Source organism: Pseudophryne corroboree, chromosome 2, assembly GCF_028390025.1.
Source record: "Pseudophryne corroboree isolate aPseCor3 chromosome 2, aPseCor3.hap2, whole genome shotgun sequence".
Lineage (NCBI taxonomy): Eukaryota > Metazoa > Chordata > Amphibia > Anura > Myobatrachidae > Pseudophryne > Pseudophryne corroboree.
In genome coordinates this window covers 376,798,639-376,826,457 of record NC_086445.1, presented here as the reverse complement: position 1 = coordinate 376,826,457, position 27,819 = coordinate 376,798,639, and the positions used below count along the sequence as shown (strand labels likewise).

The 27,819-nt window shown below is 47.6% G+C and overlaps 1 protein-coding gene across 2 annotated transcripts in view; it reads left to right on the top strand.

The window, feature by feature from the left end:
• TPP2 (tripeptidyl peptidase 2) overlaps positions 1 to 27,819 on the top strand; it is a 329,315-nt gene that overhangs the window by 1,631 nt on the left and 299,865 nt on the right. For both annotated transcript variants that reach the window (XM_063953225.1, XM_063953224.1), the window contains exon 2: positions 1,615 to 1,743. In XM_063953225.1, the coding sequence (XP_063809295.1) occupies positions 1,615 to 1,743 (129 nt within the window). The remainder of the gene's footprint in view (positions 1 to 1,614; positions 1,744 to 27,819) is intronic.

The following is a 27,819-nucleotide window of genomic DNA, read 5'->3' as shown; positions in this document are numbered from 1 at the left end:
AAGAATATGAATAATAGAATATGTCAGTAATATCTTCTTTTTATTATTGTAATTTTAAAATGAAAACTCTGGAGTAAAAAGTCTATGGCAGGGGAGGCTTTTTCCTTTTCCGCACATCTCTGATCAAAACTCTCCAAATTTCTAGCAGTATTGTATATCCTGCTATACCTGTGTATAATGGCCACATGAACCCTTTGGCTCATATATTGTGTGGAAATTTGGCTCTGGTACAAGCCAATTCCTACTTAGCAGTTTACCTCACCGCATGTCCTTGGTGTGCAGTGTATGGGGGACATAGGCGTTTTTATAATGGATGAAGTGTGTGTGGTGCACACGGCCCCTGGGTCCAGGGGTGCAAACATTGTACCCATATATTATACTTACCCTTCCGGAGTCCTGCGACGGCGGGCCTGCACTGCATACAGAACTCACTTGGAAAATGGTCCACCGCTGCTCTTTCCGAGTGATTTGTGCATGTGCAATGGAGCTGTCCCTGGGAACAAGGTGCGGAGGTCTACGTGTGAGCTGCGCGCAGCGTATGGGGAGGCCTACGTGTGAGCTGCGCGCAGCGTATGGGGAGGCCTACGTGTGAGCTGCGCGCAGGGTTGACTGTGTGTGAGCTGCGGGCATGTATACGGGAACGGATATCGAACATATCTGTTCTTATCCCTTACTTTCGATTATAAAGCCAGCCCCCTTAGGTTGCTATAGGGGCTGCTAAAATGCTTCACATTCCAGTTCTTGGTCCAATTGGCTAAAGCCATCCTCAGTCTGAGCTACAGATTGCAAAATTTTCCAGGAGAAGGATCCATAGGATGATGTCTTCTTGAGTATGCAGTATGTAAAGAGCTCTGGGGCTGATTCAGAGTCCACTTTGTTGATGGATGATTTTTTGCTCTGCATATGCTTTACACCTGGGTGCATGCGTCTGCCAGCAATTCAGAATGGTACAAATCTCAGTCACAACTCCACTTGTGGCTAAATGTGTGTAGTCCAGCGCTCTGTCTCCTGTGCGTAGGTGCTGTGCAGGAGCCTCCCGAGTTTTTTGTTTGGACTTAGGTCTTTTTTCAGAGGTGGGTGTAGCTGCATTAGTAACTGTGTCTTTGTACACAGTGCTACTGCGAAAATATGCTACTGCCACAATCATTGGAATGTATGCCCACCAGCTGTGAATCATCCACTGCCTGCATACAAAGCTGCAACATCGATTGCACCATCGAAGTTCTGAGCAGCTCCAATGGTTGCTCAGAATTTCCGTCAGAACTAAGCCACCGGGACTTATAGACTGTGGCACCCATATTGCCACCACAAACGCACAATGACTGTCAATCACTCTGCGTCCAAATTATCACTCATTACAAATGTTACATGGTGCTCCAGCCAATCAGCTCCTAACTGTCATGTGTTTGAAAAATTACAGGAGCGCCATTTAACAATTGTAACAAGTGATAACAAGAATATTGCTCACTGTTAAATCTGCCCCTTAAGTTCCTTACACTGTAAATAACTAGAAATGAGTAATTTCAGATATAGATAGTATGGTCAAGAAAATAAATAAATTGTTTTGGTATTTCACAAGTGTTTTTTTTTCTTTTCTTTCCCACCTCACCTAAGCAAACCTCAGATGGGAAGCCCAAAATTCTAGACATCTTAGATACAACTGGAAGTGGAGATGTGAACACCAGTACTGTACTTGAGACAAAAGAAGGAGTAATAGTTGGCCTGTCTGGACGGACTTTAAAGGTACATGCTTTAGTGTGGCTTAGATGTTGTATGTAATCATACAGAATAGGTATTTCTGCTGCGGGGTACACTGGGCTCCACAAGTCTGCACAATGGGGTGTAGAGTAGGATCTTGATCCGAGGCACCAACAGGCTCAAAGCTTTGACTGTTCCCAGAATGCACAGCGCCGCCCCCTATATCACCCCGCCTCCCAGCACAGGTAATCAGTTTTGTCAGTTGGTGCTGCAGTAAGCAGGTACTTAACAGAGGGGCTGCTCCAAGCAGTCCTGAGAAAAGCTTTTTATGAGGTAAAAAGTGAAGACTTCAAGGGCAGCAGCGTTGGTAAATGTCTTGTGACATTCACTGCTGCAGCTCCAGCTCTCCCCAGCGGCGCTGTACACTTCCGATCCCTGGTTGCCGGGTACCTACAGCGGAGGCTCCGGTTTTCTTCATGTTAGACACACACGGCTGGGGCTCTCCAGGATCGCGTGGCCGCGCTTCGGGAGGTGGTAAGTGGGTCCCTCTCGCGATCCGGCGCGGTCAATGGGAGGCGGGCCGCGTGCGCTGGCGGTGGACACTGTGGATACAGGCGATCCCACTAGATCACCAGGGCATGGGCGCAGGTCAGGTTTTCTCTTAAAACCGATTTTAATATCGCCCACAGTACCCGGTGGTTTTGCCAGCAAGGGGGTTAAGGCTTAGACCTGAAGCCCCTCCCCCAGCCCCAGGGCGCCATTTCCAGCAAGTGTTCCCGCCCTGGAGCTGTATCTGTCTCTCCCTCACTCCCTGTCATTGTCTGCGGCGCCATTACTCCTCAGCTCACTGTTCCTGGGACTGCTTGGGCAAATCCTCCTATGTAAAGCCGCCTGGTTGTCAGTGCTGTGACTTTACATGACACTTAAGTATTCTACCTGCCTTTTTAGTCAGTGTTAGTAAGAAAGAGTGCATTTAGTCAGGGGTTTATAGTACAATTACCCTGTGATATACATCCAGTTTCTTACTGTGTAGTGTTATATCTATTGACTATATATCTGTGTAAGCTAGTCCAGTGCAGTATTATTGTCTGTAATAACCTCTGCATTGTACAAACTGTGACTATTTGTGTGTGCATTGATAGCTGATTGGTGTCCATCTCGTGTCTTTCACTCAACCTGCTATCCCAATATTCTATAACCTGAGGGGGCTTGGTGCGTCAGGTGTTATTTAATATAGGATTTTCGCAAAGATATACTGTATTACGTATTTTTTTCTCTGTGATTTAGTCACCATATCTCTCCTTTATCTCTGCTGGTGCTGACTACACTGCGCAGGGGTTTGGGTTTAGGGATATAGTGCTGCTAATAATTGTACTGTGTTACCTCATACTGTAAGTTATATCATGTCTGCTTCTGAGGGTAACGGTTCTGGGGCGGAACACACTGCTGGTGTTGCTGAAGCCACAGGCACATATGAGGAGATTATAGCAGCTGTGGGCTCTGGTTCTGGGAGCTCCTTGCCCCGCAGTGGGACTGTGGCAACGGAGGCACATACTGACCCTCCGTGGTCCGCTTTTTCCACGCTTCTGCATACGCTAGTTCATAAACTAACACCCCCTATGGGACCCCCAATGCCAGTACAACCGTATGTGGTCCCTGCAGCTAACCCGCCGTGGGCGGACGATTTATCTGCTCAATTAAAGAAGTTGAACCAGTCCCTGACTACTAAAAAGTCTGACTATCGCTCGCCTAAGTCCAATAGGTCCTCTAAGCGAGCGCTCGTCTCCTCACAATCCACTGCTGTCACTGACACCTCATCTGATGAAGACAGCACATACACTGACCCCACAGGTTCTGACTCAGATACGGCTGATGGGGAGGGTAGTTCACATGTGGATGTTCCTGATCTTTTGGAGGCTATTAAATTAATTCTGCAGATTACGGATGATCCCGAGCCATCCGTTCCTCCTAAGAAACCAGATAGGTTCAAGCGTCAGAAGGTGATTAAACAAGTTTTACCTCACTCTGACCACCTAGTGGATATACGTCAGGAACCCTGGCAAAGCCCGGGTACGAAATTTGTGCCTCAAACTTGAGGATGCTGACTCGCTATCCCCTCGCGCCAGAGCTGTCTAAGAATTGGGAAACGCCTCCTCCAGTAGACTCGCATGTGGCTAGGATGGTGGTTTCCTCAGCTCTACCTGTCCCTACCGTCACGTCTCTAAAAGAGCCTACGGATAAACGTGTCGAGGGTTGTCTAAAAGCGATTTACACCCTCACGGGTGCTGCACAAAGGCCCACTATTGCAGCTACATGGGCGTCAGAGGCTATTGAAGCATGGGCCTTGGAGTTAGAAGCTGAAATCTCCTCCTCTGACCATGCTAGACAATGCTTGTCATATATTGTCACAGCTTCCCGCTATATTAAAGAGGCGGCTTCTGATGCCGGTATCCTAGCAGCCAAGGCCTCTACTACGTCAGTCCTGGCTCGCAGGATATTGTGGCTGAGATCCTGGTTTGTGGATCTGGACTCTAGAATAACCCTGGAGGTACTCCCTTTCAAGGGGGATATTCTGTTTGGGGAGGACTTAAATAAGATAGTGGCTGACTTGGCTACTGCCAAAACTGCGTGTCTGCCTAATACAGCTCCTTCTGTGTCGAAGGCCAAAGGCACGTCCTTTCGCCTCTTTCGTCCTTCAGGTAAAGCAAAAGGTCAGGCATACCATAAGCAGGCCCGCACTTCCAAACCTGGTAAGCCGAAGCCCAAAAGAGCCTGGGCTGCCCGTCAGCCAGCAGCCAAGACCGATAAGCCTGCCGCATGACGGGGCGGGCCTTCCCCTGGGGGATCCCAGGGTGGGGGGCCAGCTTCTAGGGTAGACCCAGGAATGGTTGAAGACCACTTCAGATGCCTGGGTACGGGAAGTCGTCACTCGAGGTTACGCCATAGCCTTCAAAAACCGACCCCCTCATCGATTTTTGCCAGACAGACGTCCCGTCGGACCAGACAAAGGCAAACACTCTGCATTCGGTGGTACAGATCGTCCTGGATACAGGAGTCGTAGTACAGGTGCCTCTTGCTCAGAGGGGCCAGGGGTACTATTCTCCGCTGTTTCTAGTCCCGAAACCGAATGGGTCCTCCCGGCCCATTCTCAACCTCAAGGCACTGAACAAATTTGTGAAGGTTTCCAAGTTCCGTATGGAAACCCTTCGCTCTATAGTTCTGGCCTTGGAACCTGGGGACTACATGGTCTCCCTGGACATACAGGATGCTTACCTGCATATTCCTATAGCAGTGTCACATCAACAATACCTGAGGTTCGCTATTGGCAACCTCCATTACCAGTTTCGGGTGTTACCTTTTGGTTTAACAACGGCTCCGCAAGTCTTCACCAAAGTTATGACGGTGGTACTCCGCCGTCAAGGTGTCAGGATACTGCCGTATCTGGACGACTTGTTAATCCTGTCAAATTCCCCAGATCTTCTCCTGCGTCATCTGGATATGACAGTCCGGTTTCTACAAGCCCACGGGTGGCTCATCAACTGGAAGAAATCCTCCCTGGTCTCTGCTCAGAGCATGGTGTATCTGGGAGCGCTGTTGGACACTCACAACCAGAGGTTGTTCTTGTCTCAGGAGAAAGTCCTGAAACTTCAGGACAGGATTAGTTGCTTCCTTTCTCGTCCGCAAGTGTCGATACATTCGGCAATGCAGGTGCTGGGCCTCATGGTATCAGCATTCGACATGGTGGAGTATGCTCAATTCCATTCTCGCCCCCTCCAGAGGCTGATTTCTAGCCAAGTAGGACGGCCTGCCTCACCGGATCAGGTCTCAAATGAGCTCTTTGACTCCGGAGGTCCGTCTGTCGCTGCTCTGGTGGCTCCAGGACAGACAATTGTGCAGAGGCCGTCCCTTCTGGATATCCAACTGGGTCCTGTTGACGACAGATGCCATTCTAAGAGGTTGGGGGCGCGGTGCTGGAGCAGCATTCCTTGCAGGGTCGGTGGACCAAGGAGGAATCTCTCCTCTCGATCAACATTCTGGAATTGCGGGCGGTCTTCAATGCGTTGAACCTAGCCCAGCATTTGATTCAGAACCATCCTGTTAAAGTACAGTCGGACAACGCCACCACAGTGGCTTACATAAATCATCAAGGCGGCACTCGAAGCCGTTTGGCAATGAAGGAAGCCTCACGCATTCTACGTTGGTCAGAACGCCATCTACCGGCAATATCGGCAATATTTATTCCGGGAGTCCTGAATTGGGAAGCTGACTTTCTCAGTCGTCAGGACGTGCATGCCGGCGAGTGGGGCCTCCATCCAGAAGTGTTTCAACTCCTCGTGGAAAGGGGGGGTCTTCCAGATGTGGATCTGATGGCGTCTCGACACAATCACAAGGTTCCGGTCTTCGGAGCAAGGACAAGGGATCCTCAAGCAGCATTCGTGGATGCGCTGGCAGTGCCGTGGAGGTTTCGGCTGCCGTACGTGTTCCCTCCAGTGTCACTCCTGCCCAGGGTAATACGGAAGTTCAAGCAAGAAAAAGGAAATCTGCTTCTCATAGCTCCGACGTGGCCCAGACGGCACTGGTTCTCAGACCTGCAAGGCCTATCGTCAGAGCGTCCACTTCTACTTCCACAACGCCCAGACCTCGTTCAGGGCCCCTGTGTCTACCAGGACCTAGCCCGGCTGTCTTTGACGGCGTGGCTCTTGAAACTTCCGTCTTAAGAGCTAAGGGTTTTTCTGAAGAGGTCATTAATACTATGTTGCGGGCCCGGAAACCGGCCTCTGCTCGGATTTACCATCGGGTCTGGCATTCCTACTTTGTTTGGTGCGCATCTAACCATTATGACGTTTCCAAGTTTAGTACAGCCAAACTTTTGGCTTTTCTACAGCAGGGCCTAGATTTAGGCCTGCCTCTGGCCTCCCTCAAGGTTCATATTTCTGCCTTTTCGGTGTGGTTTCAGAGAAAAATTGCGACTTTACCTGATGTTCATACTTTCACTGAGGGTGTGTTGCGTATCCAACCTCTCTATGTCCCGCCTGTGGCTCCTTGGGACTTGTCGATGGTTTTGGAGGCGTTGCAGGAGCCTCCATTTAAACCTCTTGGTTCAGCTGACCTTAAGTGGCTTTCCCTTAAGGTGGTGTTCTTGCTGGCTATTGCCTCAGCTAGAAGAGTGTCGGATTTGGGTGCCTTGTCTTGTAGTTCCCCGTATCTGATTTTTCACCGTGACCGTGCGGTTCTTAGGACTCGTCCCGGATATTTACCTAAGGTGGTTTCTTCGTTCCACCTTAATCAGGAGATTGTGGTTCCAGCTTTTGTCTCTCCTGATTTGTCTTCCAAAGAGCGGTCTTTGGATGTGGTACGGGATCTCCGTATCTATGTGAAGAGAACTGCTTCTATTCGAAAGTCTGATTCTCTTTGTTTTGTTTGGATTTCACAAACGTGGCTGGCCTGCTCACAAGCGGACCCTGGCCAGGTAGATTAGAATGGTGATTGCGCATGCTTATGTGAAGGCTGGTCTGTCAGCTCCTGTTCATATTACGGCCCATTCTACTCGGTCTGTTGGACCTTCTTGGGCGGCCCAACGTGGTGCGACCCGTGATCAATTGTGCAAGGCGGCTACGTGGTCCTCCGGGAACACGTTCATAAGGTTCTATGCCTTCGATACTGCCGCTTCCCAGGATGCTTCCTTTGGACGCCGGGTTCTTGTGCCCGCTACAGTGCGTCCCCTCCCATAAGGAACTGCTTTAGGACATCCCCATTGTCCAGACTTGTGGAGCCCAGTGTACCCCGCAGCAGAAAACAAGTTTTATGGTAAGAACTAACCCTTGTTAAAACTCTTTCTGCGAGGTACACTGGGCTCCACAAGGCGCCCACCCTGACGCACTTAGCTTCTTTGGGTTGATATAGCATTAGCCGCTGACACTTCTCTTGTCGTGAGAGTGTGGTGTATGTGGCTACTAACCATTGTCGTCTCTTTTCCTGCTACTGCATTGGGCTGGTTAACTAAACTGAGCTCCTGTGCTGGGAGGCGGGGTGATATAGGGGGCGGCGCTATGCGTTCTGGGAACAGTCAATGCTTTGAGCCTGTTGGTGCCTCGGATCAAGATCCTACTCTACACCCCTATGTCTTTCCTTGTGGAGCCCAGTGTACCTCGCAGAAAGAGTTTTAACAAGGGTAAGTTCTTACCATAAAACTCGTTTTTATAAAGTACTGTTAATTACCTGTTCAATGCTTTAATTACCAGAAATGTTTTAACTTTTTTTTTTTTTTTTTCTTTCTTTTTTTCTTTGAGTCTAGTTTACTGGAAATAACGTTATTATTTATTAAGTTTCTTTTAAAGCACAGTGGAATTTGCTGTGCTATATAGGGGTGTATTCAAGGGAAAGAATCCGACACGTCAGTATTCAATGAGCTGGCCAAATCCAACTGTCTGATTTGGCCGCCCCCAACAGCCACTCCTCGCCTTTCCACGCTCTTCACCCGTCCACGCCGCTCCACGCTCCTCACCCGTCCACGCCACTCCGTCTCTGCTAGTCTCCACACATGGTCCCGTCCTCGCTGACCTGTCCCTCTTCTCATCTCACCGGTTCCGACATTGTGCCTAATTCAGACCTGATCACTGCTGTGCGTTTTTTCGCATAGCAGCCGATCAGGTCTGAACTGCGCATGCGCCGGCGCATGCCAGACAGTCGATGACTATTCCAGCCCTGTGATCGCCTCTGCCTGATTGACAGGCAGAGGCGGTCGCTGGGCGATAGGGGGCGGGCCGGCGGCGTTTGGCTGCCGTTTAGGGGCGCAGTCCGGGCCAAGAAGGCGTGCCCGGACTGTGCAGGGGACGGGCCGCGGCAGCTGCGTGACGTCACGCGCATCCCCTGAGACCCGGACTCGACGAGTAGCTCCCTGCCAACGTGCAGGAGCTGCGTAGGTAAGGTGGTGCTCACCAAGTACAAAAGCGCAATGGTTTTGTACTTGTGTGTGGGGAGGGGGGTATAGGGCCTGACATGCGTTGCGGACTAGCCCTGTGCTGCATGTCTGAGTAACTGATTGTAGCTGCGCAAAATTTTGCACGGCTACGATCAGGTCTGAATTAGGCCCTTTGTCAATCCGACTTTAAAAAAGTTGGATTGACATTGTCAGAACCGGGACCTGTCTGATTTGACCGTAGAACACGTGGCTCCGTGGCTAATCCGACAATCCACGTGGTCTCAGACAAGCTGGGAATTCCCAACTTGTCGGTAAAAATGGCCCGGCTTTGAATAGGTCGGAACCCCTTCCTACCTAAATCTGTCGGAAGCTGCAGTCTTTCCAACAAAATGGCAGCTTCTGACACTTATTGAATATACCCCATAATTGGGAACAACATAGATAAAACAAAACTGAGTAATTATAGACCGACATAGAAGTAGGAAGGCCCTGCTCACAATCTATAGGGAAATAGACATGATACAGAAGGATTGGAGTGATCTATTTCATTATGGTTCAGCAGATTGTAAAGGTTCTTGGTGGGCTATATGATATGGTCACAGAGCAATGTTGGCCTGAGGTCAGGAGGATGGGAAAGTGAAGAAAGAGAAAATGTGTTAGGATATGGGTGGACGGGATGTAATTGTATAGGAAAGTTTATGAAGGTTCACTGACATGCACGGAGACTGGAGGGGGGGAGGTTCAGGGGAAATTTGAGGAAAAGTTACTTCACAGAAAGGGTAGTGGACAAGTGGAATAGCCTCCCATCAGAGGTGGTAGAGGCTAAGACAGTAGAGCAATTTAAACATGCATGGGATAGACATAAGGATTTCCTTACAAAGAAATAAGGATCAAATAATGTTAGAGAGAAAAATAATGTAAAAAAAAAAAAGGGCAGACTAGATGGGCCAAGTGGCTTTTATCTGCTGTCACATTCTATGTGGGCTGTTCCCTAATTAGATAAGCTAATCTGGAGAGGTGAGTTTTCAGGAAACGCTTGGAGGTTTGGAGACCAGAGGAAAGTCTTATTTTGCGTAGGAGGGCATAATAAAACTCTCCCGAAGAAAGTCCTGCAATCGTGAATGGGAGCACATAATATGTGTAGATGAGACGTATATCTTGCAAAGAGGTTGCATTGGGAGATATTTTGCGAAGAGATGTACATTGATATAGTTTGGTTAATGGCTTTGTATGAGAGTAAAAGTATTTCTCTTACGTCCTAGAGCATGCTGGGGTCCACATTGGTACCATGGGGTATAGACAGGTCCACTAGGAGCCATTGGCTCATTAAGAGTTTAATAGTGTGGGCTGGCTCCTCCCTCTATCCCCCTCCTACCAGACTCTGTTTAGAAAATGTGCCTGGAGGAGCCGGTCACAGCTAGGGGAGCTCTCCAGAGTTTCTCTAGTAAAAGTTTTCTTAGTTTATTATTTTACAGGAAGGCTGCTGGCAACAGCCTCCCTGCTTCGTGGGACTAAGTGGGGAGTAGTGTCCGCCCTGCGGGGTCTGAGCCACTATCTCCGCTGACAGGACACTGAGCTCCTGAGGGTGCTGATCATTAGCCGCTCCAGGCGACCGCTCACTCCCGCAGCATGCTGCCACCCCCTTACAGTCGGTGTCGAGTGAGTCACCGGCCCCCCTGGCAAGCGGGGAACCGGTGTGAAGATGGCGGTAACAGGGTATGGAGCGCAGTGGTACATAGTGCGGCGCTGTGGGGGGAGCCCTGAGCCAGCGCCTATACCCTACACTGGTCAGCAAGCCTGTCGGGGTCCCCGAATTGCTGCCAGCAGAAATCCTCAGGCCAGTATAATATAATGAAGAGCAGGAAGCAGCGCCATGTTCAGGGGGCGGAGCTTCTCAGAGCGTACCCAGCAGCTCTCAGCGCCAATTTCCTGTCTGCTGTTCCTGTACAACAGATGCTGAAAGGGAGAGCTGTCCCTCCAAGCAGCTCCAGCTATCCTGTGCGGTACCAGGGGGTTGTAGAGGGAGGGAGGGAGAGAGGGGGGGGGCTTAAGGTACACAGACAGCGCTGGTAGTTTTATTAGTTCTACCTCAAAAAGCGCTGTGTGTGGGTTGGCTCCAATCTCTGTGTCTCTATGTGGCATACTTGGGGAGGGGGGGGGGGACGACGACGACTGTGTCTGACATTTCCCTGTGTGTGTGTGTGTGGGGGTGTTTAATACCTCACATAGCCATGTCTGAGGAGTCTGTGTCATATGCTGCAGAAGATGTTTCCTCTCAGGAGGGATCCATTCCGTGTACACAGGATTCTAATGCTTTGTCTCAGATCCCTATTGTTGAACCTGAGTGGTTAACTTCTATCAAAGGAATGATCTCTCAGATCTCTACTAGGGTAGCTAATACTGAGACTGAAACTCAGGTGTTGAAGAAGTCTATGGCAGTTTGGTCAGGCTCTGTCCCTATTCTTGCAAAATCCCCTAGCATGTTCCCACAGAAACTTACACTTGTCCAAATTATGCAAGATGACACGGATACCGACTTTGATACAGCAGACGGTGATGGGCATGTGCTGAGGGGGGCAGCATCCCTTGCAAAGGGGGTGCAGCTCATGATTGAGGCCATTAGAGATGTTAAACATTAATGACACGCCACCTGAGCAGGCTTACTTCACTGACAATAAGAAAGCCTCGCTAACCTTCCTTGCGTCTAAAGAATTAAACGCTTTTTCTGCTGCAGGGTACAGTGGGCTACACAAGGATTCACATCGGGGTGTAGAGTAGGATCTTGATCCGTGGCACCAACAGGCTCAAAGCTTTTGACTGTTCCCAAGATGCACAGCGCCGCCTGCTCTATAACCCCGCCTCCATGCACAGGAGCTCAGTTTGTAAGTTGGTGCCATGCAGTAAGCAGGCACTTAACAGGAGGGGCTGCATTAGGTAGCCTATTCATAGCTTTATTTGAAAGAAAGAACTGAATATTCTTTTGACAGACTAAGAGGGCAGCAGCAGGCAAAGTCTCATAGACTTTTCTGTCTGCAGCTCCGTCACCCCCAGCGGCGCTGTATACTCCCGCGCCCTGGTTGCTGGGTCACTGCAGCGGAGGCTCCGGTTTCTTCAAAACATCAGTCACACACACGCCGCCGTCCTCCCGGATTGTGGGGCCGCAGGTACGTGGGAGGTAAGGGGTCTCTTTAGCCGCACTTGACTGCGATCCAGCGCGGCAGTAGGAGGCAGGCCGCGCGCTGGCGTGGACATTGATTACTGGGCAGCTGCTCCACTAGCCCCAGGGACGTTTATCTGTTTTTTGTATTTTTATTGTATAAACCCTGCTTTTCACTGCCCGCAGCGCCCAGTGGGGATGCCAGCAGGGGGAGCAGGTCAGACCTGTGGCCCCAGCACCAGGGCGCCATTTCTGCAAATGTTCCTGCCCTGGAGCTGCATTTCTCTCCTTTACTCCCGACCAGCAGCCATCACAGATAGAGCTGAGCTGTTCCTGGGACTGTTAGGGGAAATCCTCCTCTGTTGAACCGCCTGATTGCCAGTGCTGTGCTTCATACAGGACACTTAAGTATTCTACCTGTCACTGGGACAGTGTTAGTTAAGAAAGAGTGCATACATTCAGGGTTGTGTGGTACAAACACCCTGTGATATACATCCAGTATTTACTGTGCTTTGTTATATCTATTGTTAACACATATAGCCATACTGAGTATTACCTTGTATTGCTAGTCCAGTGCAGTTTTATGGTGCATAATTTCTGCATGGTACGCTTGTGACTATATTTGTGTGTGTTCATGTAGCTGCTGCGTGGTTGCCTTATTAAAGGGTATTTCACTCAGTGGGCTACTCCTATATTGCTATACCTGAGGGTGCTAAGTGTATCGGGTTTCTTTTTGTATAATATAGGATTGTATCACAAGATATATTTACTGTGTACTTTTACTTGTGATTCATAGTGCCCCTATATATCTCTTGAACTCCCGGGTTGTGCGGTCATAGTCACACTTCACCGAGTGTTCTTGCTAGGTATATTGCTGCTACACCTTGTACCGGGTTGCCCTATATTGTGCACATTTTTATGTCTGCTACACGTGGCAACGACGTTGGGACTTCTCCCACATTGCGTGGTAGTGAGGCCGCAGACGTGATGGAGGAAAATATGGCAACTGAGAGTTCAGGTTCATGGGGTTCCTTACTCCCCAGTGGGTCGGTAGCACCTGGGGCATCACAGGACCCACCTTGGGCTATGAACACGCTTGTAACAAAATTGGAGCCCCCTGTGGGACCACCTGTGCCAATGCAGCAGTTTATGGTCCCTGCTATTAATCCGCCATGGGCAGATCAAATCTCCACTCCGTTACAGCATTTGAACCAGTCATTGACTAAATCTAAGTGTCACTCTCAACCGCCTAAGGCTAAGTCGTTTTCTAAACAGGCCATTACCTCCTCCCAATCCACTGCTATCCCAGACACGTCCTCTGAGGAGGATGGTGCATATACCGATCCCACAGACACTGACACAGATGTTTCTGATGGGGAAGGGAAGTCTTTGGTGGATGTCCCGGATTTGATTGAAGCAATTAGGCTCATTCTTCAGGTGTCTGATGATCCTGAGCCTGATGCTATTTCTAAGAAACTGGATAGGTTTAAACGTAAGAAGGTGGTTAAACAAGTTTTACCTCATTCTGAACACCTGGTTGGCATACGTTGGGAATGCTGAGAAAATCGAGGGACAAAATTCACACCGAATAAGAGACTGTTGGCTCGCTATCCGCTCCCTGCGGAGGTGTGTAAAAATTGGGAAACTCCTCCGCCCATTGATTCTCATGTGGCGCGCATGGTAGTTTCCTCTGCTCTGCCAGTAACTACCGTCACCTCTCTGAAGGAACCGACGGATAGACGTTTGGAGGGTTGTTTAAAAGCAACTTACACCCTAACGGGGGCTGTGCATAGGCCAACCATTGCAGCAACATGGGCTGCTGAAGCTGTTGAGGCATGGGCTCAGGAGCTTGAGGCGGAACTGCTTTCCAATGCTTCTGAGCATGCTTGACAATGTTTCTCCTATGTAACCACGGCTTCTCTGTACCTTAAGGGGGCGGCCTCCGATGCCGGGGTGCTGGCGGCCAAGGCTGCTACTACGTCTGTCTTGGCCAGACGTATCCTTTGGTTGAGATCCTGGTCAGTGGATATGGATTCCAAGAAAACCCTGGAGGTGATTCCTTTCAAGGGAGACATTCTCTTTGGAGAAGACCTCAATAAGATTGTGGCCGATCTGGCTACTGCTAAAACAGCTTGCCTATCTAGTACGGCTCCTTCCGCACAGAAGGCTAAAAGTACTTTCCCTCGACCCTTTCGTCCTCCAGGTAAAGCAAAAGGTCAGGCGTACCCAAAGCAAACTCGTGTTTCCAGACCTGCGAAGCCCAGACCTAAACGAGCCTGGGCTGCACGTCTGACATCTTCCAAAACTGACAAGCCTGCCACATGACGGGGCGGTCCTCCCCCTGGGTGATCCCAGGGTGGGGGACCGACCTCTAGGTTTTGCCCAGGAATGGTTGAAGACAACTGCAGATACCGGGGGAAGTCCTCACTCGAGGTTACGCCATATCCTTCAAGAATCGCCCCCCTCATTGATTTTGACTGACAGATGTTCCTCTGGACCCGACAAAGTCAAACACTCTACATTCGGTGGTACATTCCCTCCTGTCCATAGGAGTGGTAGTACAGGTGCCTCTGGCTCAGAGAGGCAAGGGGTACTTTTCACTGCTGATCCTAGTCCCGAAACCGAAAGGGTCCTCGCGGTTCATTCTCAATCTGAAGTCCTTGAACAAGTATGTGCAGGTCTCCAAGTTTTGTATGGAAACTCTGCGCTCTATTGTTCTGGCCTTAGAGCCTGGGGACTATTTGGTCTCCCTGGACATACAGGATGCCTACCTGCATATTCCCATTGCAGTGTCTCATCAGCAGTACCTGGGGTTCGCGGTGGGCAACCTTTATTACGTTACCCTTTGGTTTGACAAAGGCTCCCCGAGTTTTCACCAAAGTAATGGCGGTCATGACTGCTTCACGTCGCCGTCAAGTGGTCAGGATATTACCGTACCTAGATGATTTGTTGATCCTGGCGAATTCCGCAGAACTTCTCCTGTGTCATCTCGATCTGACGGTCCAGTGCATGAAAGCCCATGGGTGGCTGATCAACTGGAAGAAATCCTCCCTGGTTCCTGCTCTGAGCATGGTACACCTGGGAGCGTTATTGGACACTCACAACCAGCGGATTTTCCTGTCTCAGGAGAAAGTCCTGAAACTTCAGGACAGGATTCGATGCTTCCTATCTCATCCGCAAGTGTCGATTAATTCGGCAATGCAAGTACTAGGTCTCATGGTGTCTGCTTTTGACATGGTGGAGTATGCTCAATTCCATTCTCGCCCTCTGCAGAAGTTGATTCTGTCCAAGTGGGACGGCCTGCCTCACCGGATCAGATTTCACATGATCTCTCTATCTCCGGAGGTCCGCCTGTCACTGAGCTGGTGGCTTCAGGACCAACGATTGAGCAGGGGCCGTCCCTTCTGGATAACCAACTGGGTCCTGCTGACGACGGATGCCAGTCTGAGAGGTTGGGGCGTGGTGTTGGAACAACACTCTCTCGAGGGTCGGTGGACCAAGGAGGAGTCTCTACTCCTGATAAACATTCTGGAACTGCGTGCAGTGTTCAATGCGTTGACAATGGCCCAGCATCTCATACAGAACAGACCTGTTCAAGTACAATCGGACAACTCCGCCACGGTGGTGTACATCAGTCGTCAAGGCGACACTCGAAACCGCATGGCAATGAGGGAAGTATCAAGGATTCTTCAGTGGGCAGAACGCCATCTGCCGGCCATATCAGCAGTGTTTATTCCGGGCGTTCTGAACTGGGAAGCGGACTATCTCAGTCGTCAGGACGTACACGCCAGAGAATGGAGCCTACATCCAGAGGTGTTTCAACTTCTCGTGGACAAGTGGGGCCTCCCAGATGTGGGCCTGATGGCGTATCAACACAATCACAAGGTTCCGGTCTTCGGAGCATGGACAAGGGATCCTCAAGCAGCGTTCGTGGATGCTCTGTCAATCCCATGGAACTTTTGGCTGCCGTATGTGTTCCCTCCAGTGTCACTCCTGACCAGAGTAATACGGAAGTTCAAACAAGAAGGAGCAAACCTACTTCTGGTTGCTCCAGCATGGCCCAGGCGACACTGGTTCTCCGATCTATAGGGCCTCTCTTTGGATCGTCCCCTTCTACTTCCACAACGACTAAACTTCTCGTTCAGGGCCCTTGTGTTTACCAGGATTTGGCCCGTCTGGCTTTGATGGCGTGGCTCTTGAAGCTTCCGTCCTGAGGGCCAAAGGTTTTTCTGAGGCGGTCGTTCAAACTATGTTGAAGGCCCGTAAGCCGGCTTCTGCTCGGATCTACCATAGAGTCTTGAATGCTTACTTGGTGTTCGTCTCACAATCGTGACGTTTTCAAGTTTAGTATGGCCAAATTATTGGCCTTTCTACAACAGGCCTGAACTTAGGCCTGCGTCTGGCCTCTCGCAAGGTTCACATCTCTGCCTTGTCGCTTTGGTTTCAGAGAAGATTGCTACCTTTCCTGATGTCCATACATTCACTCAGGGTGTGTTGCGGATTCAGCCTCCTTATGTGGCACCTGTGGCCCCTTGGGATCTGTCGGGGGTTTTGGAGGTCTTACAAGAGTCTCCGTTTGAGCCTCTTACCTCTGCTGACCTTAAGTGGCTTTCCCTTAAGGTGTTATTCTTGCTAGCTATTGCTTCAGATAGAAGGGTCTCGGACTTGGGTGCCTTATCCTGTAAGTCTCCCGATTTGATTTTTCACCGCAGCCGGGCCGTTCTTAGAACATGGCCAGGTTATTTACCTATGGTGGGGTCTTCCTTCCACCTTAACCAGGAGATTGTGGTTCCGGCCTTTAATTCTCCTGAGTTGTCTGCCAAAGAGCAGACTTTGGATGTGGTACTGTCTGGTTTTCACAAATGTGGCTGGCCTGCTTGCAAGCAGACTCTGGCCAGATGGATTAGAATGGTAATAAAGAACAACGACCAAAGAAATTTCTCGGGCGCTTACAATTAAGGTCCTGCAATATTCAATTACCACTGATCACAGACTGCAGCTCTACCCAGAAGTCACTGTAACTTCAAAAAGAGATACTACAACCAAACGAATAAAATAAAGCGCTGTCCAGATCAGTTACAATTAAAAACATACAACATTTAATAAATCACACAATACATAACCACACGGCCGGTGTAATAAAAAATATAATTTAAAACCACATAATTATCTTAATCTCTCTAGAATTAAATTATTTCCGTTGAGCGCTTAATAGTCCCAATCAATTGAGCATGAAAAAGGGCTTAGAGTAATCGATACAATTTTTAGTAGCCAAGCAGAAATGGTTAGTAACTGTAGTTAGCAACTGGTTCCAATTGTAATCAAATGGCAAGCCGAAACAGTTAATAACGTAATAATAATACATAAACACACAGCGCTTATATAACCACCAAAAAAATCTATTAACATTAACTGTTTTAATTGATATCCAGTTTCTGCAGCTCCTACTGGTGGTACTGTTCCACCCACTAATTACCAGAGATATTAAAGAACTTATAAAGGAGCGCGAAAACAAAGATATACAATCAAATAGATTTATAATCAATTTATTTAAATACACTCCACAATTCATAAAATGTGCAATTGCTTCAATCCCATGCCCTTATTTCCAAATAACCGTCCATTAAGGTTTCCCTGAGTAACCATCCATAGGTCTGCTTGTGACCAATTTGTATCAACTGTATATTATATGGACACACTGGTCCCTTTAGTGCAAATTTTCACAGTCTCTGTGGTACCACTTTAGATGAATGTCCAGAACGGGGGAGAGCGCTGTGTGAGGAAATGAACACAGCGGTATGCTACGACCCCTTTTAAAACTCCTTCCCAGCCGTAGTATGAATTGCTGGATACTCACGGCCACCGCGGCTCCTATTACACGGGGAGCGGGCCTCCTTAGCCAGGTCCCGCTTCAGCTGTATCCCCGGTCAAGCGGCTCGCCGGCCTGCCACAGGTCTCAAGATGAAATGCAGAAACTAAGGGCAACGGGATCAGTAAAAAGTGCCCTCCTTACACGTTTCTCCGCAGATAGGGCAAGCGGTTTCGTCAGAGGAATGTAATAGGAGCCGCAGTGGCCGTGAGTTTGTTACTCAGGGAAACCTTAATGGTAGGTTATTTGGAAATAAGGGCATGGGATTGAAGCAATTGCACATTTTATTAATTTTATTGCTCTATGTGGAGTGTATTTAAATAAATTGATTATAAATCTATTTGATTGTATATCTTTGTTTTAGCGCTCCTTTATAAGTTCTTTTATATCTCCGTTAATAACGTGTTTAGCGTCTGATTCCAGTTGTAACAATAAACCGCAAGCAGAAACTGGTTAGTGGAATTAACAACTGTTCCAATTAGCAAGCAGAACCAGTAAGTCACATGCTCAGTGACTGTTTCCAGTTGTATCAATATGTAGCAGGCAGAACTGGTTGGTGTACAATTAGTAACTGTTTCCCATTTAAGGAGAATGTATCAAAGTATACTTATCAGTCCCGCGTGGCCACGCTCACTGAATAGCTCACTCCAGCGTGTCTTCAGACCTAAATTTCCTGCATCTGAGGAGACGTCTCAACCTCAGTGCAGAAGACAATGCAGCACAGTCCTCACGCTCAATAGCAAAGAGTGATAGCAAGACGGAGATCCCCAGCCGTGGGTCACACTCCTCTCTTACGCGTTTCTCCGCCTTTAACGAACTCGGCGGCTTCCTCAGAAAGATGAATGCACGGTCACTTAGTTTCTTTATTTAAAGCCTGGCGCCGTACTCCTGCTTCCGGTTTCGTCACCCGCACAGGCGCATTATGTGCGTACCATTTCTGCGTTCCATTTCTCCATTCATCACTCGCACAGGCGCACCATATGTTTTCCGTTTCTGCATTAACCTCACAGCAAATATGCGCACTAGACACTACATTTCTAGTGCATGACATGTTTTCCGTGCTTTCATAGTATAGCTCATATTATTCTGCTCAATTGCCACTCTAATTCTGATTCTTATATAACGATATGTAACATGTAATTTATATTATATATCATAATAAAATATATACAACCATATATTGCAGGACCTTCAAATCGCAATCAATATAAAATCCTATTTTCCTAGTATCCTTTATCTCATATAGCCTCATAACATATATAAAGATTCATCCCGCCAGAATCTAACAAAAAACTAAATTATTTATATTTCATATATTATTTAATTCCACAGTATCATTTAGCCCTTGTGGTTTTAATGTACATAATCTAAAAATCCAGAAGGCTTCCCTCTTACAAAGCATATTATAGCGATCTCCCCCTCTGTAAGTAGTTTTCATTTGTTCAATACCAATAATTTTAATTTTATCTAATGTGCCCTCTGGACATTAAGGATGATGATAAATTTGTAAATGAATGGAATTCACTCTTAGATAATTGTTCGAATAATTTAATGAAATTATTAATTCGGTATAGAGAGGCAAAAGTGAATACTATTAAAGTAGAAATAGAGAAAATTCAGGATAATTTGAAGGATTTTTCTGATGATATAGGTTTTAAAGAGAGATGCTAAGATCAATAAGAAATTGGAGGAATTTGAATTATCTCTAATTGAGAGGAAAGATGCAAAATTGAATAGGGATAGAGGTGACTACTCACAAGGTCATGTTAGGTCCTTTAATAGACTACATAGGGATCGCCAACATCAAGTATCTAGAGTGCCTGTTAATTACCACAAAATTGAAAAAAAGGGGAGAGGTTTTCAAACTTATAATCAATCTCATGCAAGATTCAATACTAAAAGGGAAAGAGTCAATTTTAGATATGATGTGCTAGATATAGAAGAAGATAATAGAGCCAGCCCTGTGACACCAAATTGGAGAAGACAGGGACCAACTAGATCTAGATGGAATAGTGTGGCTGATAGCAATGAGGATTCTCCAAGATACAATGATTTTTTAGATCAGCGACCCAGAATGAACAGGAGAGTGGGGTTAAGAGGAGAGGGAACAAAAAGAAGAGAACAGTTTCTAGAGGATGCAGAGGGGGATGCAGGAAACAAAGGAAAAAATGTCAGTCTAAATTGAAACCTAAAGGGATCTTTAATTTATCCTCCAAAAAATTAAGCAAGGACGAATTACAACTTCTTTCTAAGGGACTAAACTTTGCCCCAGCCTGTAAACCCAATATATTTACATTATTTGTAGATTTTAATAAATATATTAGGACGTTGAGTAGGAAACGCTATTTTGCCACTAAGCATTTAAATATAATTGAATCAAATGATTTTCCTATCATTCTGGATGAGAATGATAGAGTAGCTCTCTCTATTTTAGAAACCTTAGATACAGAACAAGATACTTGTCTCATAGGTACAATTGAGGAGAAAGTCTATGATGTTAATCAGAAACCCAGATTTCTCTGACGTCCTAGTGGATGCTGGGAACTCCGAAAGGACCATGGGGAATAGCGGCTCCGCAGGAGACTGGGCACAAAAGTAAAAGCTTTAGGACTACCTGGTGTGCACTGGCTCCTCCCCCTATGACCCTCCTCCAAGCCTCAGTTAGATTTTTGTGCCCGAACGAGAAGGGTGCACACTAGGTGGCTCTCCTGAGCTGCTTAGTGAAAAAGTTTAAGTATAGGTTTTTTATTTTCAGTGAATCCTGCTGGCAACAGGTTCACTGCACCGAGGGACTAAGGGGAGAAGAAGCGAACTCACCTGCGTGCAGAGTGGATTGGGCTTCTTAGGCTACTGGACATTAGCTCCAGAGGGACGATCACAGGCCCAGCCATGGATGGGTCCCAGAGCCGCGCCGCCGGCCCCCTTACAGAGCCAGAAGACAGAAGAGGTCCGGGAAATCGGCGGCAGAAGACGTCCTGTCTTCAATAAGGTAGCGCACAGCACCGCAGCTGTGCGCCATTGCTCTCAGCACACTTCACACTCCGGTCACTGAGGGTGCAGGGCGCTGGGGGGGGGCGCCCTGAGACGCAATAAAAACACCTTAGATGGCAAAAAAATACATCACATATAGCTCCTGGGCTATATGGATGCATTTAACCCCTGCCAGTTTTTCCTTAAAAAAGCGGGAGAAAGGCTGCCGAGAAGGGGGCGGAGCCTATCTCCTCAGCACACTGGCGCCATTTTCCCTCACAGCTCCGTTGGAGGGAAGCTCCCTGACTCTCCCCTGCAGTCCTGCACTACAGAAACAGGGTAAAACAAGAGAGGGGGGGCACTAATTTGGCAGATAAATCAATACAGCAGCTATATAAGGGAAAAACACTTATATAATGTTATCCCTGTATGTGTGTGTGTATATGTATGTATATATATATATAGCGCTCTGGTGTGTGCTGGCAAACTCTCCCTCTGTCTCCCCAAAGGGCTAGTGGGGTCCTGTCCTCTATCAGAGCATTCCCTGTGTGTGTGCTGTGTGTCGGAACATTGTGTCGACATGTATGAGGAGGAAAATGGTATGGAGGCGGAGCAATTGCCTGTAATAGTGATGTCACCCCCTAGGGAGTCGACACCTGACTGGATGGTCTTATGGAAGGAATTACGTGATAGCGTCAGCACTTTACAAAAGACTGTTGACGACATGAGACAGCCGGCAAATCAGTTATTACCTGTACAGGCGTCTCAAACACCGTCAGGGGCTCTAAAGCGCCCGTTACCTCAGATGGTCGACACAGACCCAGACACGGACACTGACTCCAGTGTCGACGGTGAGGAAACAAATGTATTTTCCAGTAGGGCCACACGTTACATGATCACGGCAATGAAGGAGGTTTTGAAGATTTCTGATACTAAAAGTACCACAAAAAAGGGTATTATGTGGGGAGTGAAAAAACTACCTGTAGTTTTTCCTGAATCAGATGAATTAAATGAGGTGTGTGATGAAGCGTGGGTTTCCCCCGATAAAAAACTGCTAATTTCTAAAAAATTATTGGCATTATACCCTTTCCCGCCAGAGGTTAGGGCGCGTTGGGAAACACCCCCTAGGGTAGATAAGGCGCTCACACGCTTATCAAAACAAGTGGCGTTACCGTCTCCTGATACGGCCGCCCTCAAGGAACCAGCTGATAGGAAGCTGGAAAATATCCTAAAAAGTATATACACACATACTGGTATTATACTGCGACCAGCAATCGCCTCAGCCTGGATGTGCAGTGCTGGGGTGGCTTGGTCGGATTCCCTGACTGAAAATATTGATACCCTGGACAGGGACAGTATATTATTGACTATAGAGCATTTAAAGGATGCATTTCTATATATGCGAGATGCACAGAGGGATATTTGCACTCTGGCATCAAGAGTAAGTGCGCTGTCCATTTCTGCCAGAAGAGGGTTATGGACGCGACAGTGGTCAGGTGATGCGGATTCCAAACGGCATATGGAAGTATTGCCGTATAAAGAGGAGGAGTTATTTGGGGTCGGTCTATCGGACCTGGTGGCCACGGCAACGGCTGGGAAATCCACCTTTTTACCCCAGGTCACCTCTCAGCAGAAAAAGACACCGTCTTTTCAGGCTCAGTCCTTTCGTCCCCATAAGGGCAAGCGGGCAAAAGGCCACTCATATCTGCCCCGGGGCAGAGGAAGGGGAAAAAGACTGCAGCTGGCAGCCTCTTCCCAGGAACAGAAGCCCTCCCCCGCTTCTGCCAAGTCCTCAGCATGACGCTGGGGCCTTACAAGCGGACTCAGGCACGGTGGGGGCCCGTCTCAAGAATTTCAGCGCGCAGTGGGCTCACTCGCAAGTGGACCCCTGGATCCTGCAGGTAGTATCTCAGGGGTACAAATTGGAATTCGAGACGTCTCCCCCTCGCCGGTTCCTGAAGTCTGCTTTACCAACGTCTCCCTCCGACAGGGAGGCGGTATTGGAAGCCATTCACAAGCTGTATTCCCAGCAGGTGATAATCAAGGTACCCCTCCTACAACAGGGAAAGGGGTATTATTCCACGCTGTTTGTGGTACCGAAGCCGGACGGCTCGGTGAGACCTATTTTAAATCTGAAATCCTTGAACACTTACATACAAAGGTTCAAATTCAAGATGGAGTCACTCAGAGCAGTGATAGCGAACCTGGAAGAAGGGGACTATATGGTGTCTCTGGACATCAAGGATGCTTACCTCCATGTCCCAATTTGCCCTTCTCACCAAGGGTACCTCAGGTTTGTGGTACAGAACTGTCACTATCAGTTTCAGACGCTGCCGTTTGGATTGTCCACGGCACCCCGGGTCTTTACCAAGGTAATGGCCGAAATGATGATTCTTCTTCGAAGAAAAGGCGTCTTAATTATCCCTTACTTGGACGATCTCCTGATAAGGGCAAGGTCCAGGGAACAGTTAGAGGTCGGAGTAGCACTATCTCAAGTAGTACTACGACAGCATGGGTGGATACTAAATATTCCAAAATCGCAGCTGATTCCGACGACACGTCTGCTGTTCCTAGGGATGATTCTGGACACAGTCCAGAAAAAGGTGTTTCTCCCGGAGGAGAAAGCCAGGGAGTTATCCGAGCTAGTCAGGAACCTCCTAAAACCAGGCCAAGTGTCAGTGCATCAATGCACAAGGGTTCTGGGTAAAATGGTGGCTTCCTACGAAGCAATCCCATTCGGCAGATTCCACGCAAGAACTTTCCAGTGGGACCTGCTGGACAAATGGTCCGGGTCGCATCTTCAGATGCATCAGCGGATAACCCTGTCTCCAAGGACAAGGGTGTCTCTCCTGTGGTGGTTGCAGAGTGCTCATCTTCTAGAGGGCCGCAGATTCGGCATTCAGGACTGGGTCCTGGTGACCACGGATGCCAGCCTGAGAGGCTGGGGAGCAGTCACACAGGGAAGAAATTTCCAGGGCTTGTGGTCAAGCATGGAAACGTCATTTCACATAAATATCCTGGAACTAAGGGCCATTTACAATGCCCTAAGTCAAGCAAGGCCTCTGCTTCAGGGTCAGCCGGTGTTGATCCAGTTGGACAACATCACGGCAGTCGCCCACGTAAACAGACAGGGCGGCACAAGAAGCAGGAGGGCAATGACGGAAGTTGCAAGGATTCTTCGCTGGGCGGAAAATCATGTGATAGCACTGTCAGCAGTGTTCATTCCGGGAGTGGACAACTGGGAAGCAGACTTCCTCAGCAGACACGACCTCCACCCGGGGGAGTGGGGACTTCACCCAGAAGTCTTCCACATGATTGTGAACCGTTGGGAAAAACCAAAGGTGGACATGATGGCGTCCCGCCTCAACAAAAAACTAGACAGATATTGCGCCAGGTCAAGGGACCCTCAGGCAATAGCTGTGGACGCTCTGGTAACACCGTGGGTGTACCAGTCAGTGTATGTGTTCCCTCCTCTGCCTCTCATACCCAAGGTACTGAGAATCATAAGAAGGAGAGGAGCAAGGACTATACTCGTGGCTCCGGATTGGCCAAGAAGGACTTGGTACCCGGAACTTCAAGAGATGCTCACGGAGGACCCGTGGTCTCTACCTTTAAGAAAGGACCTGCTCCAGCAGGGACCCTGTCTGTTCCAAGACTTACCGCGGCTGCGTTTGACGGCATGGCGGTTGAACGCCGGATCCTGAAGGAAAAAGGCATTCCGGATGAAGTCATCCCTACCCTGATCAAAGCCAGGAAGGATGTAACTGTGCAACATTATCACCGTATTTGGCGTAAATATGTTGCGTGGTGTGAGGCCAGGAAGGCCCCTACAGAGGAATTTCAACTGGGTCGTTTCCTGCATTTCCTGCAAACAGGACTGTCTATGGGCCTAAAATTAGGGTCCATTAAGGTTCAAATTTCGGCCCTGTCGATTTTCTTCCAGAAAGAACTAGCTTCAGTTCCTGAAGTTCAGACGTTTGTCAAGGGGGTACTGCATATACAGCCTCCTTTTGTGCCTCCAGTGGCACCTTGGGATCTCAATGTAGTTTTGGGGTTCCTAAAATCACATTGGTTTGAACCACTCACCACTGTGGACTTAAAATATCTCACATGGAAAGTGGTAATGCTGTTATCCCTGGCTTCAGCCAGGCGTGTCTCAGAATTGGCGGCTTTATCCTATAAAAGCCCTTACCTAATTTTTCATACGGACAGGGCAGAATTGAGGACTCGTCCTCAATTTCTCCCTAAGGTGGTTTCAGCGTTTCACTTAAACCAGCCTATTGTGGTACCTGCGGCTACTAGGGACTTGGAGGATTCCAAGTTGCTGGACGTAGTCAGGGCCCTGAAAATATGTTTCCAGGACGGCTGGAGTCAGAAAATCTGACTCGCTGTTTATCCTGTATGCACCCAACAAGCTGGGTGCTCCTGCTTCTAAGCAGACTATTGCTCGTTGGATTTGTAGTACAATTCAGCTTGCACATTCTGTGGCAGGCCTGCCACAGCCAAAATCTGTAAAAGACCATTCCACAAGGAAAGTGGGCTCATCTTGGGCGGCTGCCCGAGGGGTCTCGGCTTTACAACTTTGCCGAGCAGCTACTTGGTCAGGGGCAAACACGTTTGCTAAATTCTACAAATTTGATACCCTGGCTGAGGAGGACCTTGAGTTTGCTCATTCGGTGCTGCAGAGTCATCCGCACTCTCCCGCCCGTTTGGGAGCTTTGGTATAATCCCCATGGTCCTTTCGGAGTTCCCAGCATCCACTAGGACGTCAGAGAAAATAAGAATTTACTTACCGATAATTCTATTTCTCGTAGTCCGTAGTGGATGCTGGGCGCCCATCCCAAGTGCGGATTGTCTGCAATACTTGTACATAGTTATTGTTACAAAAATCGGGTTATTATTGTTGTGAGCCATCTTTTCAGAGGCTCCTCTGTTATCATGCTGTTAACTGGGTTCAGATCACAAGTTGTACGGTGTGATTGGTGTGGCTGGTATGAGTCTTACCCGGGATTCAAAATCCTTCCTTATTGTGTACGCTCGTCCGGGCACAGTATCCTAACTGAGGCTTGGAGGAGGGTCATAGGGGGAGGAGCCAGTGCACACCAGGTAGTCTTAAAGCTTTTACTTTTGTGCCCAGTCTCCTGCGGAGCCGCTATTCCCCATGGTCCTTTCGGAGTTCCCAGCATCCACTACGGACTATGAGAAATAGAATTATCGGTAAGTAAATTCTTATTTTCGGAAGAAATCGGATTTTTATCCTCTACAACATAGGGGACCCTTTATAGAAAGTTTTTACAAGAAAACTATGGAAGATTTTAGAATCATGTGTAATAGTGCAGATAAACACCATTTGAAGGATAACTTAAATTCTGGTGAAAGGATTGCCCTAAAAGAATTGTGTAATAATCAGGATATAATTATTAAATCTGCTGATAAGGGGGGGGGAGGGGGGGGAATTGTTGTGCAGAATATCGAGGACTACCTAAAAGAAGCAGTAAGACAATTTAGTAATACGGATACTTATAGGAATTTAGGAGGTAATCCTACGGGATTATTTCAGTGCAAATTAAAAAGATGCTTCAAATAGGTCTTGCGGAGGTAGCAATATCCAAAGACACTTATAATTTTTTGTTCACTTCCCATCCAGTCACACCCACGTATTATCATTTACCTAAAATACACAAGTCCCTCACAGCACCTCCTGGGAGACCTATTATTTCTGGTGTAGGGTCATTAACTAATAATTTGTCACATTATGTTGATTCATTTTTACAGGGTCACGTTAAGAGCCTTAAGTCATATATAAAAGATACAACACAATTTTTGAATCTAATAAATGTGAAATGGAAGAGTGGTTATGGCAGGCATGTCCAAACTGCGGCCCTCCAGCTGTTGTGAAACTACACATCCCAGCATGCCCTGACACAGCTTTAGCATTCCCTGACAGCAAAACTGTCGCAAGGCATGCAGGGATATGTAGTTTCACAACAGCTGGAGGGCCGCAGTTTGGACATGCCTGGGTTATGTCTTGGTTAATGTGATGTGGAATCTTTATATTCCAATATTCCACAGGACCAAGGAGTACAAGTGATAAATTATTATCTATCAAGAGATGATTCTCTGGATAAGGATCTACGTGACTTTGTACTAAAATCGATCAAATTTATATTACATCACAATTATTTTGTTTTTGATTCACGTTATTTACAGACACGGGGGGCGGCGATGGGGACCAGGTTCGCCACGAGTTTCGCGAACCTGTACATGGGAAAATTTGAGGAGGACCATGTGTGGGGGAGTGATCTCGGGGTGGGCCTGGTCTTCTATTGCCGGTTCATAGATGATATATTTTTTATTTGGGATCATAATCAAGCACCTTTTTTGAATAGTTTTAATTCCAGTAAATTTGGTCTTACTTTTACTAGCACATTCAGTTTTGATCGGATTTCCTATTTGGATATTGCTCTCTCCGTGACACAGAATGAAATCATTACAGAAACTTATGTCAAAAATGTGGATCAACATAAATTCCTCAATTATCGAAGTAATCATTTAAGGAAATGGCGTGACAATATCCCCAAGGGGCAGTTCATTCGCATGAAGAGGAACTGCTCATCCCAATTGGGGTTTGAGAAAAAAGCACACAGACTTCATTCATAATTTATTGAACATGGGTATCCGCGTGAGGTTGTAGAGAAAGCATATATAGAAGTACAGAGTTTAGATAGGGAATCTTTACTTAGGAGTAAGAAGGACAATTTACATACTGTCCTAGATAATGATAGAACTACTAACTTTATTACTCAATTTAATTTGCATGCTTCAGAAATTAGAAATATTTTAAGAAAGAACAGTGAGATATTGAAAATGGATAATTATGTAGGTCATCTTATAAAACCAGAAAAAGGAGTGATATTCCGGAAAGCGGATAATATTAAAGGCAAGTTAGCACCGAGTCACTACAGAAGGAAAGGTAATGGTGGAATTAAGGGTCAGAATTGGCTGTCGAATACATTACCCAATGGTTTCCATAGGTGTGGTAGGGATAGATGTGAGACTTGTAATCATACGGAGAAGAAAACCTTGGATGTTACATCATTCATAACAAAAGATCGTTATATGATTAGAGAATTCATTAATTGTAACTATATATGTAATATATGTATTAACTTGTGGGTGCGGTAAACAATACGTGGGACGCAC